The 14368-nt window shown below is 40.5% G+C and overlaps 1 protein-coding gene across 1 annotated transcript in view; it reads left to right on the top strand.

The window, feature by feature from the left end:
- RELN (reelin) overlaps positions 1-14368 on the top strand; it is a 659346-nt gene that overhangs the window by 178011 nt on the left and 466967 nt on the right. The window contains exons 7-8 of the mRNA XM_060246073.1: positions 5044-5140; positions 9706-9757. Coding sequence (XP_060102056.1) covers positions 5044-5140; positions 9706-9757 — 149 coding nt within the window. The remainder of the gene's footprint in view (positions 1-5043; positions 5141-9705; positions 9758-14368) is intronic.

Genomic DNA, 14368 nt, shown 5'->3' with positions numbered 1-14368 from the left:
AAGGAGGGAGGGGGAACAGAGAGAAAGACAAAGGGCGTTTTCGCACTGACCTTAATCGGCAGCGACGTCCCTCTTCACCGCGCAGGATCTGCGCGGATTTCGCACCAATTGCTGCGGAGCACCCGGAAGAGCCGCAAAGTCCTGCGCTTGCGGCACAAATGGAATCCGCCAAAAACCAGTTTCCATTTGCGCCGCAAAAGCCATGGGACTTCATGGCTCTTCCGGGTGCTCCGCAGCAATTGGTGTGAAATTCACGCAGATCCTGCGTGGTGAAGAGGGATGTCGCTGCCGATTAAGGTCAGTGCGAAAACGCCCAAAGAAAGCGAACAGATGGGGAGGGAGGGGGGAGGGAGGAGGAGGAGGAGGGAGGGAGGAACAGAGAAAGAATCAAAGCTTGGAGGCTTCTCTTGCTGGGAGGTTTAAATAGTCTGGGAAGAGAAGCTGGCCCCGGGATCTCTGCAGCGGGGAGAGTCCTCCTCACTGCACACAGACCCCAACTTAGAGGCTTATCTTGCTAGGCAGTTTAAGTTGCCTAGGAAGAGAAGCTTGTCCCAGGATCTGTATGGAAGCTTCTCTTGTCAGGCGGCTGAAACCACCCAGGAAAAGAAGCCAGCCCTGGGATCTCTGTGCAGTGGGGAGGTCTCTCCTTGCTGCATGAAGACCCTGCATGGAGACTTCTCTTGTCAGGTGGCTTCAACTGCCTGGGAAGAGAAGCTGGCCGCACGGTGGTCACTTTGCCAAGAGGGAGGTGCCCACAGCCTCCCAGCTGCCCCCATTCCCCTGACTCACAGACACTCACCGGCCACCTCCCCCAGCAGCACTGGCCACAGCAAGCCCATGAAGGGCACTGGACTATGTTGCCAAGGAGAAGGAGTGCACCCGCAGCCCCTTCTCACATACACACACACCCATGCCTGCCTCCCCTAACAGTGCTGGCCCAGAAGGCCCATGAAGGGTGCCAGGCCTGTTCCTATCCCTCTGACTCACACGCACACACCTGCCACCTCCTCCAAAGGCGCTGGCTGTAGCAGGCCCATGAAAGGCACCCAGCTGCGCTGCCAAAGGGAAGGAGGGTGTGGAAGGGTGGCAAGCCTTCACAAGCTGCCCCAGAAGGCTCCAAGAGCCCCATGCAGCTCACAAGCCAAAGTATGGCCACTCCTGATCTAGATCTTCAACTCTCAGGTAGCTGTCCTTCCCTTAGATGGCTAACTGTCAAGTAATTAGCTTGACATTTCCCAGCTGCAACCCATTATATTATGCTCGTGACCAATAACAGCAGCTAAGCTATGCAACTGACTCAAATCATTTGGATATCAATCCCAGAACCACTTACTTATGAGTATTGCCTTTGACAACGAAAAGGCTTGGAGATTTGTAATTTAGAGACTAGCGCTTACACAAAATGGAGGGTCAGTTTCTTGATAGCTTCCCATTCTGCTTTCAAAGGGAAAGGATCCTTGGAGATTTCTCCCCACACACAAAAGCATCCAAAGGAACCTAAAAGGACTTGTTTCTTTCAATCATTCACCTCTCCAGGAGACATCACCTGGAAAATTGTACTTCAGTCATTTAGCATATTGGGCCTGTTGGTGCTTCATTCTGTAGGGACTGTGAAACAGGCCACTCTGACTATTGCACAGATAGCAGAATGAATCTCTCTTACACAGAGAGAGAGTTAAAGGGGTGCCAGCTCTTAGAAGCCAATTTGCAGAACCTAGATCCATGCCGTTGGGACTGAACAAGGCTTTTTAATTTTATTTTTCCCACATGGGACAATATTTAAGCATTTGGGTTAAGGAAAGTAAGTTTTTACCAGAGAATAATTTTACTAATAACAGATCTGCAATCTCATGTGCATGGGTAGTCTTTTGGCAGTCTGTCCTCATGGTGCCCATCTGTTTCAAACATTTTTGCTGTTTGAGTGCCTAGCAACTGTTGTGCAATTACTTCAGCAGGGGACAGGATTGTTGCATTTCTGTGTGCATCTAGTACTAGATGGGCTCATCAGCAGGTACTTTTCAAGAAGGAAAAACTAACTCCTGCTCTGTCTCAGTTTGAGAAGAACATATAACGAGGTAACGGGCTGGCTGCCTTTAAAAATATTTATTTGGATGTACCATCACTTGTAAAGTCCATATAGTTAAAGCGATGGTATTCCCAGTAGTAATGTATGACTGTGAGAGTTGGACCATAAGGAAGGCCGAGTGCAGAAGAATAGATTCTTTTGAGCTGTGGTGCTGGAGAAGACTCTTGAGAGTCTCTTGGACTGCAAGAAGATCAAATCAATCAGTCCTAAGGGAAATGAACCCAGACTGCTCCCTGGAAGGTCAGATGCTGAAGCTCAAATACTTTGGCCACCAAATGAGAAGGGAGCACTCACTGGAGAAGATCCTGATGCTAGGAAAGACAGAAGGCAAAAGAAGAAGGGGATGGCAAAAGATGACATGGCTGGACAGTGTTACTGATGTAACAAACAAGAATTTGAGCAGACTTCAGAGGATGGTGGAAGACAGGAGGGCCTGGCGTGACTTTGTCCATGGGGTCGCAAAGAGTTGGACTCGACTGTGCAGCTGAACAACAACAACAACCATCACTTGTGCCTTCATGCAATCATTCTTGTTAAATTAATCCTTTCATTTCACCAGCCCCTTAGTGGGTATTGTGCCCAGTCAAGAGTGGGGAAGAAATGAGAACAGGTGGGGGAAAGAATGGGCAGAAAGTATATCTGCTTCAATTGCAATAGATCTTTGGGAAGACATCTGCAAATAAATTTTAGAAATCTCTCAAAATTCTGAGGCATTGGTGATCTGTGCAGCAGAAGCTGTATAATATCAGCCAGCACAGAAGCCTAGCTGTATTGCAGTAGGTAGCACAACAGAGCCAAGGTTCATTTGTCTGTTCATACTCAGATCACAGGTGGTGGCCAAAGAGGAAAGCCTGCCAAATACTCATTACGAATTACAGTGCCTTTTTTTTTTGCATGGTACAGATTGGAAATGCCTGCCTGCTTGTTGCTTTCGTAAATAAGAGATACATATACTTGGGTAGATCAGAGACTATAATTTTGATCTAGAGTTTAGCTTAATTAAATGCAAATCAGTAGTAACAAAAATAAACAGTCTTGAGAAGCTAGATGGGAAGTCTGGAGTAGGAGCAGAACAGAATTTGTATCAAAGGACACAATGTGTCCCATAATGCATGAAGCAGGTAATACATGGATCTCATGTTGCCCAGGTAGCAGGAAGCCAAAAATGATGTTCTCATACAAGTTAAAGTGAATTAAAAAATATCTGCAGTCCTCACACTTGAGGGGTGCTGCAAGTACAGACTATGTACCTGCTGATCTATCCATGTGAAATAACTCTTAGAATGTAGGGCTTTCTAAACAGAGACCATGCAATCTGTGTATATAGATCCTGGCATTAGACCTACTGCACAAGAAAGAACAAAATCAATCAAGCAGCAGATGAAAAAAAATGTGCTTGAATAACAAACTGCTATTAGAACAGTAATATACAGAAGCAATTTAAAATCAATTTCCAAATCACTGAAATAAAACAGATCCAAAAAAGAACGAATCCATCATAACCAGAAGAAGCAACTGGCTATTAAAGTAAAAGTTCTTTGAAACATGGCTGTCTTCTAACCCTCCTAACATGGTTAAAGAAGAAGCCTCCCAATAGCAATTTTTATTAATAACAAGATGTATTCCTTGAGAACAGAGAGATTTGAGGTCTTTTGTTAATTGTTATGTACATTACTTCGGAATATTTTCGTGACAGGCAATTTAGAAATATTTAGAACTATTTTAATAAATGGTTCATAACAGAGAGTGGAAGGGAATGGCAAGGGGGTATAGGAGAATGTTACCCATATCTTTTTCTGGAAGCCAATTTTGAATGGGCTTTTTCCTCATGTGCAATGTGTCTATTGGTTTTTCTTTGTCATACCCATCTTTATCCCACTTCTCTATTACTGGACTGTTATCATCATAAAACCACTATTTCTGTCCCCCGCCCCCAGACAAGTGGTTTTGGTTTTGATTTTTTTAAAAATACACTAAAATAGCAACATTATGCAGTGTTATGATGTTAGTCTAAGCAGATTCTTTCACATTAAAAAAAAGTAAGTCTCTAGTTCCTTCAGTCACTGAGATATAAGGGACAAGGCATATGGAAACAGGAGCATTTTGTTTTTCCTGGACTTGGAATAAATAGTAGTACTACTTGGAATAAGTACTACTTATGGTAGTAGTCAGACAAAATTATGAAGTCTGTAGTTAGTATTTCCTCAGTCCTTTCAATTGATTTTTAGCTTACTGTAATCACCATGTCATTGGCATAAGCAAACTTCCTGGATATTAGCTCAGGAACATCAAAAGTGCACATATTGAAAAGAATTAAAGCAAGGACTGATCATTATTCAGTTTCTTCTGCTTGTTGATTGACTGACCCATAAGTACTTGGGGGGGGGGGGGATCTTGTAAAAACTTGTACAACAAAAATTTGTACAGACTGCTTAGCTGAACTGCATAAACAGGGAATTTGTGTTATTTTGACAACATAGAAGGGGAAAGACTATGCTGTATTTGGAGTGAAATGATAAAAAAAAAACAACAGGTTGACAATAGGCTGTTCTTTTACCATCATATTAGGACTCCATTAGTTTTTTTTTCCTCCTTAACAGATTCAGTTACAGAATATACATTTATGTTTTTCCAGTGTTCCTGATTTATTACAATCCAGCTGAAACAGATGCTTATTGTGCATCTGTTGTATTTGGAAATTCTGACTATGGAGGGAATTAAGAAAAAACTATTCACTTGTTTTAAAGCTACTTATGTAAAGATGTGTATGTTGTTGAAAAAACTAGACTTGTGAGATAAACAAAATTATTGTTCCCAAGTTCTTCCAAGCATCCTTTCTGATTAGGATGATCATTTGCTTACTTCAATATAGGGACTCTAAAACAGATTATTCTGTGCAAAAGTTGGTATTATCGAGGCTCTAATTTGCTATCCAACTGCATTCTGTTTTCTTGCAGGTTTGAATGTAGTAACTGTGATGTTGGAGATCAATGTGGGGTAATTATGCATGGCAATGCTGTCACTTTCTGTGAGCCTTATGGGCCGAGAGAATTGGTAAGTGGCTGGCAATTTGACTGATTTAAGGGATTTCACATATTGAACTCAGAGCCCATCCAGGTGTCTCACTTGTCATTTTTAACCTCCCAGCTTTGGGGTTCTGCTTAGCGTTATTGCTTCTCCTAAAATGACTAAGTAAATATACTTCCCCCCAAAATAATTGTCCCCTTTTTCCATTCCAAGCCATTCTTTCAATTATATACCTTTAGAAATTACTGCTTTGTGTATTCCAGTTACATTTTGTTGTTTTTTCCAGCCCTCAAACCAAGACAAGTCTGCAGAGTATAGTTAATCATCTGAGACTATGGCTGTTCCACAGCAAAGGCCTTTTCACAGAATGAATTACCAGTGGTATAATGTGATACTTCAATTGAATTGAATTGAAGCAGGGTGTTGTTTAGTGGTTACCCAGCACCAGCATTGCAGCTAACATGGTGGGGATACAGAAAAGAAAACGACACTACTGAGCATTTTTATCTGTAGTGCAGGTCATGCAACATCTGATGTGCTAGTAAAGCTGCCAACTCTGATTTGGGAAATTTCTGGAGTTTGGGGGCAGTGCCTGGAGAGGGTGGAGGTTAGGAAAGGTAGGGAGCTCCATATGGATGTGTTGCGATAGAGTCCCCCTCTGAAGGGGGGGAGCCTGTTTGGTGTAGTGGTTAAGTGTGCGGACTCTTATCTGGGAGAACCGGGTTTGATTCCCCACTCCTCCACTTGCACCTGCTGGAATGGCCTTGGGTCAGCCTTAGCTCTGGCAGAGGTTGTCCTTGAAAGGGCAGCTGCTGTGAGAGCCCTCTCCAGCCCCACCCACCTCACAGGGTGTCTGTTGTGGGGGAGGAAGATAAAGGAGATTGTGAGCTGCTCTGAGACTCTTCGGAGTGGAGGGCGGGATAGAAATCCAATATCTTCTTCTTGAAGCTGACATTTCTTCCATGGAAACTATTCTTTATAGTCTGGAGATCAGTTGTAATTCTCGGAGTGACCAGCTTCCTTAGATGTCTCCTAGTTGTAGGCCATATTCCAGATGTAACAACTAACCATTGTATGCTATGCCTGGGAAATCCACCTTCCTTTGGGAAGAAAAAAGACAATATGTGAATGATTAGAATGGGATGAAGCACAAGAAAGGAGAGTAATTGTCCCTAACTCAAAATACTGTGGATTGCTTCTGCTTTCATAGCATACTCTGATTTGCTATTATGTGCAAATCAAAAACTCTTGTATGTTTATTTAGAAAATGTATATAGCACTTCTCCAGAATCCTGCTTGATGTGGCTTACAAGGTAACCAGAAAAGAGTTTTACTTTCAAACATAACAACAGACTGTGGGTTTGGGGGCTTTTTTGAGAAATGGGAGCTCCTTAATTACTGAGTCTTGTATGAATTCAAGACAAAGAGACATATGAGTTTGAGAATCCCCCTGTCCTTTACATCCTGGTTTGTCATTATGTCCGAAGCATGTCGTAAGTGTTCTGAATGAAAACAAGCAAATTTAACGCCATTCTACATTCTCATGTTGCCTTTTCCCTTAAATATTACCTTTGTATGATATGTGCATCAACTCTCTGGTTGTAATCACTACCCTCATTTGTGCCACCCCTCCTTTGGCCAAATAATGCTGCCATAACATTGAGAACAGCTGGCCTGATGCTCCCTTCAGTGCTGGAAGAGTGTTTGTGGGCCTTTTATCGCAGGATCAAAGACATAATTGTATAGAAATAAAAATACTGAAAGTGGAGAAGAATAGAATTTTTTAAAAATGTCTGTTCCTGCTTTTCTTTTACCTGTCGTGAAGTCATATTTTATGAGCCACTGTCATACCTTAGGGTACTAACCGTGAAACTTTTTTGCATTAAAGTTGTTAACCTGTCTATTAACTGTGCATAATTAAAATTAAAGACACAACTCTTGAAACAGGATTTAATTCTCCTAAAAGTGCCAGACCGTTAATTATTTCTGTCACATAATTCTGGATGAATAAGTATTCTATGTTAATAGAGATGTATTATTGATTGAGACGGGAAGCAGTGCTGCATTGAAAGTTCTCTTTTCCAAAACAGAACTTTTGCAGTGGTATTCACTAGATACTCATTAAGATAATTAGTTGCTTTAAATTATATTTACCTTAGGATATATTCACTCATGACAACTCACTATCCATTCTCCATGGATTGGATGGCAGTCCAGTCCACACTGGTTGCATTTAGCCATAGTACAGTGTTAGAACTTATGATCTGTTTGTAGAAAGTCCTCGCTGGCTGTGCTTCTTAAAGGACAGCAAGAATGGGAAAGATCTCTGCCAGAGACCTTGGAGAGCCACTGCCAGCAAGAGTAAATTCCTATTCCCTAAACTGTGCACAAGTGCAGTGCTAGAAATTTCCTCCTGGGCAGATTCTTCAGTATTTTTTGCTGTTTTTTTGTCTCCTTGCCAGATTGTGCAAGCCCTGCCTACAGCCTGTAGACTTGTACCAGACCAAGTGTTGCCTTATTGTGACAGTGTTGGCTATTCTTCCACCTCCTGGCTCAGAGGCAGCAAAATGCTGAAGTGATAGTGTTGGCCAGAAATTGCTGCCTTACAACTGGAGACTGTGGTCCAGTGGTAGCAAAATCTGGCAGGAGAGCCAGTTCGGTGTGGAGAGCCAGTTTGGTGTAGTGGTTAAGTGCGTGGACTCTTATCTGGGAGAACCGGGTTTGATTCCCCACTCCTCCACTTGCACCTGCTGGAATGGCCTTGGGTCAGCCATAGCTCTGGCAGAGGTTGTCCTTGAAAGGGCAGCTGCTGGGAGAGCCCTCTCTAGCCCCACCCACCTCACAGGGTGTCTGTTGTGGGGGAGGAAGGTAAAGGAGATTGTGAGCCGCTCTGAGACTCTTTGGAGTGGAGGGCGGGATATAAATCCAATAGCTTCTTCTTCATCTTCAGTTGTTTTTCCAAAATTAGCAGTTCTCAATATATTACTCTGTTCAAGGCTTCTTTGGTAGACAAAGCCCAGCAGGAACTCATCTGCATATTAGGCCACATCCCCTGACATCACCATTGTAGAAAAAGCCCAGCAGGAACTCATTTGCATATGAGACCACATACCCTGCCACTAAGCCAGCCGGAACTGCGTTCCTGTGTGTTCCTGCTAAAAAAAAAAGCCCTGACTCTGAATTTGTAGCATTTATACCACACCTTCCCCACCCCGTCTTGGAATGCCAATTAGTATACATAGGATTCCCAGGAAGTCTCCCAGGAAGTCATTGACTTGTATCCTCTCATCCATGGCTAATGAAGTCTGATGATGTGTGAGCAGAGTCTGTGATCCCCTGTATTCTCTCTAGGAGTTGCCGTTTTCAACAAGGGTGTATAGTTAACTCGGAAAAGGAGGATATGTGTTTTTTAAAAAATCCTGCCCAAATGTGCTGTTTCTCTTCTCTGTCCTCATCCTGTGTGAGGGGCTAGCAAAATCTGAAGTCACAACAGATGTCTTGCTGGAATTTGCCACCCCTTCCCTATATTCCCCTCTTAGCCAGGTAGACTTCCTTCCAGAATTTGCTGTCTCTTTCCTTAGTCTCAGCTGGTCTAGAGGAAACAAATCTGGACTAGATATTTAGGATGGTTGCTGCTGCCAGTTTTTGCTCCCCATTGAGTAGAGAAGATACTTCCGAATGAGACCGTTTTTGCACACAGCTTACCACACGGTCACATTCCTGTTCTCTCCACATCGTCTGTTGGATTTCCCATTATCTGCGCCGGAGTTACAGGAAGCGCTGTGGCTTTTGCGCAGCAAACATAAACCGCTAAAACCCAGTTTACGTTTGCTGCGCAAAAGCTGCGGCACTTCCTGTAACTCCGGCACGGACAATGGGAAATCCAACAGTCACTGCGGAGAGAACAGGAATGTGACCACGTGGTAAGCTGTGTGCGAAAACGGTCTGAGTATAATTAAGGCAGCTGCTTAAATACAGCTACAGTAGAGAGTAAATAAAGTTCCTCATAGTCTCCATGAAGCTTCTGAATTGTTGTTTTGCTTTAGATCAGAAATAACTAGGTATATGTTCTGGTAATCTTTGGAAGCACTAACCTCATTGTGGTCCTTATCAACCACCTGCCTTGCCTTTGTTGAAGTGTTTGTTTGTACATGCACATTTTGAGTTGCTGGTGGCTGCTAGGAAATAGGGAAGCAACATGATGGTAGCAAGTCATGAGGTGAGGTCTTACTGAATAAAATTTACTTTTGATAGGGAGCCCTTTTCCAGTGGGATCTCTGTGAACTCCATCAGATATTTTCTAACCCTTAGTGATTGAAGGCAGTTGTGACAAAGGTAAAGAGTTCATAATGCTTGTATTTTGTTAGAAACCAATAATTAGGAAAGCAGAACCAAACCAATCTTCATTTTTCTATCTGATATTAAGAAACAACTAACTAATGTACTCATGCAGACACCCGGTTGGAGTTTTCAGGCTTTCACCTGTATCCTACCTAACAAACTGATGAAGCTGAAAGATTCCCAGGAAAATTGTGATTAATACATTAATTTGCTGGCCTAGTGCAACGGAGTTTCTTTTCTTTCTTCCACAGACCACCAATGGCCTTAACACAACTACAGCTTCTGTGCTTCAGTTTTCAATTGGTGAGTCCATACATGACAACTTGACTTTTAAAAAAAGTGATCTATTAGATATAAAATGTTCAGTTAAATGTCCATTCAAAAGACATATATAAAAGCATTTGAACAAAAAAAAAATGCAACATAGAAGTCTGTTTAAATGTGTTTAAATTAGGGAGCCTGAGTTAATGCAAATAGGAATTTTGCCTTATTTTTCTGATTTTAGCTACTGTTTTCTGTGAAAGCCTCCTATTTAGTTTCTTATTGTATCTTTATCTACATTTGTTCAATTAAAATAGAACAGTTTCATTAGCCACAATTTATTTTTGTTGCTGGAAATTCCATCATGCAAATAATACAGCTGTGAAAGTCAAGCTGGAGTTTCTTTGTCCTCAGAATTATATACCAAAGTGATCCTTACAACCAGTTACAAATTATGGCATATTTATATAATACATTGAATGAAAAAGGCAAATGGTGGTTTGTAGTCATAAAGCATGATTTACTTCAATATGTGTGGATGGAAACCATTGAATTCAGTGTGCATGGAAGAAAACTATATAGCATTACAGATAACTCGATAAGATCAAGGAAGCAACATTTACTGTTTCCTCTGTGGAATCCTAGAAATGTGTTTCTAAATTAAATTCTCATTTTTAAACAATTCTTCTTGTAGGAGCATACTTCAGTAGAGATGTGATTAAGCAGTGGAGATCTTTGCTGGAAATGAAAACTATCAATTAAGTTGACACTAGGGTGTTTTTTCTATTTTTCATTAAAGCCAGACACCAGAAGTTTGAAGAAATGCATTATATATATTTTCATTGTGATTTATTCCACTGATTTTTAAAAAACTGCTTCAACAAGTAATGGGATCACAATTATTTACTGAGATAAGATTCCAGTGGAGAACTCTGAAACTGGCTGCTGAAAATGCTTTGCTTCTACCTTCCACAGCTAAATCCTGGTCATAGTAATATCTTAGCATGGTAACTGTTTTGTGGCAATGTAAATATTTGCCATGGGTTTTGGAAATGAAGGAAGCTCTCCTTTCAGCTTACACCACATATATGCACTGTCCGGTGTGCACCAATGGTATATAATAAAAGAGTTCAGGGTTTATGTATATGACCAGGGCTTTTTTTTTTCCTGGAAAAAGAGGTGCCAGAACTGTCTAGAGAAATGAAGACAAAACACACAGGTGCCCCTCATGAACTTATAATCAGGGCTTTTTTTGTAGAAAAAGCCCAGCTGGAACTCATTTGCATATTAGGCCACACCCCTGATGTCACCATTTTTACGCATAATTCATTTAGTCATAACTCATTTGCATATTAAACTACACCCCCTGATGCCAAACCAGCCGGAACTGCATTCCTGCTCAAAAAAAGCCCTGGTTATAGTTAGTTATAGTAGTTTATTTGATTTGATTTATATCCCACCTTCCCCACCAAAGCAGGCTTAGGGAGACTCGCAATTCTTAAACTTTTAAACATTTTTAGAGGATTTTGTTTCCAAAAGAGCATGCCATTGTGATCTCCAAGGAAAAAAGCCCTTCGTATGACCATCCTCCCAAAACACTTCCATCAACTGCACCTAAAATCAACAGTAATACATTGGCTAGTGGTCCAAGAACAGGATCAACAAACAGTATGATCGTATCTTTTTATTCAACAGTAAGTACAGTTGAGTTCCAAAGGACTTACTCTCAAATAAGTGTGCATGCAGCTGCAGCCAAGAAGATGGGAACAAATTAAGCAAAGAGTCAGAAAAGTGGTTGTGCCACTCCAGCAGGGTCTACTTTTCAGATCATGTGTTTCAGTCCTGTATCTCTTGGGTCACAGAGAGAGGGGGAAGATACTCATTATAGGGATTGAGAAAATACTATTATATAAACTGTGGGAGGGAGAAATGAAGAAAGGACTACTGCATAGAGAGTTGATAGTGTAAAATTTTTTTTAGGAAGAAATAGGTAAGAACTACCTTCTTTTTTGTATGTGAATGGATTCTTTTCAATATTTGGTCTTACACTTGCCATCTGAAGTGGTACAGTCTCAAGAAAGGCTGCTGATCATGTCCTTCAGCTTTGCATTCTGCTTCTTTAAAAGCATTTCTCAGGATCCTAATATTTGTTACATTATGCTGGTGGTAAGTGTGTACATTTAAAAGCCCAGGCAACAGTTAAATGTTCATTTTTCCTCCAGCTCTCTTTCACTGCCAAAACATCAGGCGTGAATGGAGTAATTTGAATGAAAGGAAAGGATAATGACTAAGGATTTAAGCAAAAAAAATGGCCCAGATTTCATTCTAAATCCCAAAGCTCCTTAGTTCATGTTCATGAAAGGATAATTTCCCTGAGACAATTTCATTAAATACAGTTTCAAGAAGTACCACATGTTCAATAGCTTTTGGGCTCTGCTAAAGACAACAAGTGTGCAAATTATTGAACCAGTGATTGTTTGGGTGTTGTTGCTGCTGCTGCTGTTGTGAAAAGAACTGGTATTTTATAAAAGTTTTATTAGTTTTCTAGAAATTAGGGGTAAAGGGTAAGAGGGAGTTAGAAATTATAGTTACAAATCTGTCTTAATCTGCATGTAGTATACTTTCATAGAATACAAATCTGCATCTAATATACTTTCTTAGAATACATAAATTATCACATATTATTATCTCTTAGCTTCAGAACATCAACATTTTGATACATTTATATTGTAAGTCTTCTTGTTAAAGGACCTATTCAAGTTGACATTTCCAACAAAGGCAGTCTTATAGTGAAAAATACAAGAGAAAGGAGATATAAGCTCACACCAAAGAATCTTAAGAGTCTTGAGTATCTAGCCAAGTATAGAATTTCAACCAGTATTTTCTTGCTTCTTCCTTAGATTTCCCAGCCAGCAACTGGGATAAGTAGTCCAGCTCAGCTATTTCCAGAATTTTCCCCACCAAGTCCACTCTCGTGGGAGTCTCCTGAAGCTTCCATCTCTGTGCCAGAAGAATCCTGGCTGCTGTGTTAATATGCGCCAACAAGTGTCTCGTCTCTTTGGAGTAGTCCTCAGGAAATATATTCAATAAAAATAGTTCTGGTTTGAATTGAATCTGTGTCTTCATAATCTTCTGTAATAGTTCACGAACCATTTTCCAATAGTCTTTCACCATCTCACATGTCCACCACATGTGATAAAAAGAACCCACCTGTTTAGTACATTTCCAACATTTTTTAGACATATTACTATACATCTTACACAATTTCTATGGAGTTATGTACCATCTATAAAACATCTTATACAGATTTTCTTTAAAGGTTACTGACTTAGTTTAATGTTGAGTTTCCAAAGCCTCTCCCATTCTTCTAATGTGATGTTATGTCCCAAGTTTTTCACCCATTGGACCATACAATCTTTTACTACCTCATCTTGCATCTTCATCTGTAATGTATGCATATAGTTTAGAGATTAGCTTTTCTTGAGGACCTAAAAAAGATTTTATCAAATGGATATTGCTCTGTGTTGAAGCCTATTATCTTGTCTTCGGCATACCTGGATTCAACTTGCATTCTCAACCACCAACTCATTTTAATATCCATGTTTTCTAGCTCTTCTCTGGTTTTCAATTAATTATCTTTTTCCAACAGGTCATCATATCTGTAACTCTGATTAGGTTTTAAAAGGTTTGGAGGAATGAATGCTTCCACTGGGGATACCCATCTTGGAATTTTCTGGTAAATTCTCGCTTTTAACCATGACCATGTGTGGTACAAAGATTTCCATAGCCAATGGTTCTTAAAATAAGAATGTCCTTCAAGTCTTTGGTACCATAAATATGCATGCCAACCCAAATTAAGATCATGTCCCTCTAGCAGCAATTGTCTCTTATCATTCAATAGTATCCAGTCTCTTGCCCACAGGAGCACAGGAGCTTTATAATATAATTGCGAATCTGGAAGTCCCATACCTGCTCTCAGTTTAGAGTCTTGCAGTGTCTTTAGTTTGATTCTTTGTTTTTTGCTTTGCCAAATATATTTAGAAACCATCTTGTTCAATTCTTGAAAGAACCCACTATTTAAGAGTACTGGAATAGTTTGTAATAAAAATAACAGTCTTGGCAAAATGTTCATCTTTATTGATGCTATTCTTCCCATTAAGGATACATTCAGGTCATGCCATTTTTCCAAATCTTTTTTAATTTCTTTGAGTAGTTTATCATAATTGTCCATTTTTAAACTACTGCATTTATTTGAGATGAGTACACCTAAATATTTGATTCTTTTCTCATACAGAAACCCTGATTTGTGTTGAAGAAGTTGGATTTGTTCTATCATATTCTTCGTCAGGAATTTTGTTTTATGATAATTGATCTTCCTGCCCAATAACCAAATTGGTTGATCTTGTTTATAAGACAGTCAATTGACTCTATAGGCTGTTCTAGTATAAAAACCAGGTCATCCGCAAAGGCTCTTAATTTGTATTGTTCACCTTTTGCCACCGCTCCCTTAATACTTGTATCTTCTCTTATTTGGTTATTCAATATCTCTAAGCACAAGATAAAAAGGAGTGGTGAGAGTGGACAACCTTGTCTTGTACCCTTTTGAATATCAATTGCTTCTGTTAATTCACCATCACCCTTGCCCTTTGGGAT

The sequence above is a fragment of the Heteronotia binoei genome, chromosome 8 (genome assembly GCF_032191835.1).
Source record: "Heteronotia binoei isolate CCM8104 ecotype False Entrance Well chromosome 8, APGP_CSIRO_Hbin_v1, whole genome shotgun sequence".
NCBI classification, from domain to species: Eukaryota; Metazoa; Chordata; class Lepidosauria; order Squamata; family Gekkonidae; genus Heteronotia; species Heteronotia binoei.
The sequence above is the reverse complement of the archived record's forward strand: the minus strand, read 5'-3'. Positions and strand labels throughout refer to the sequence as shown.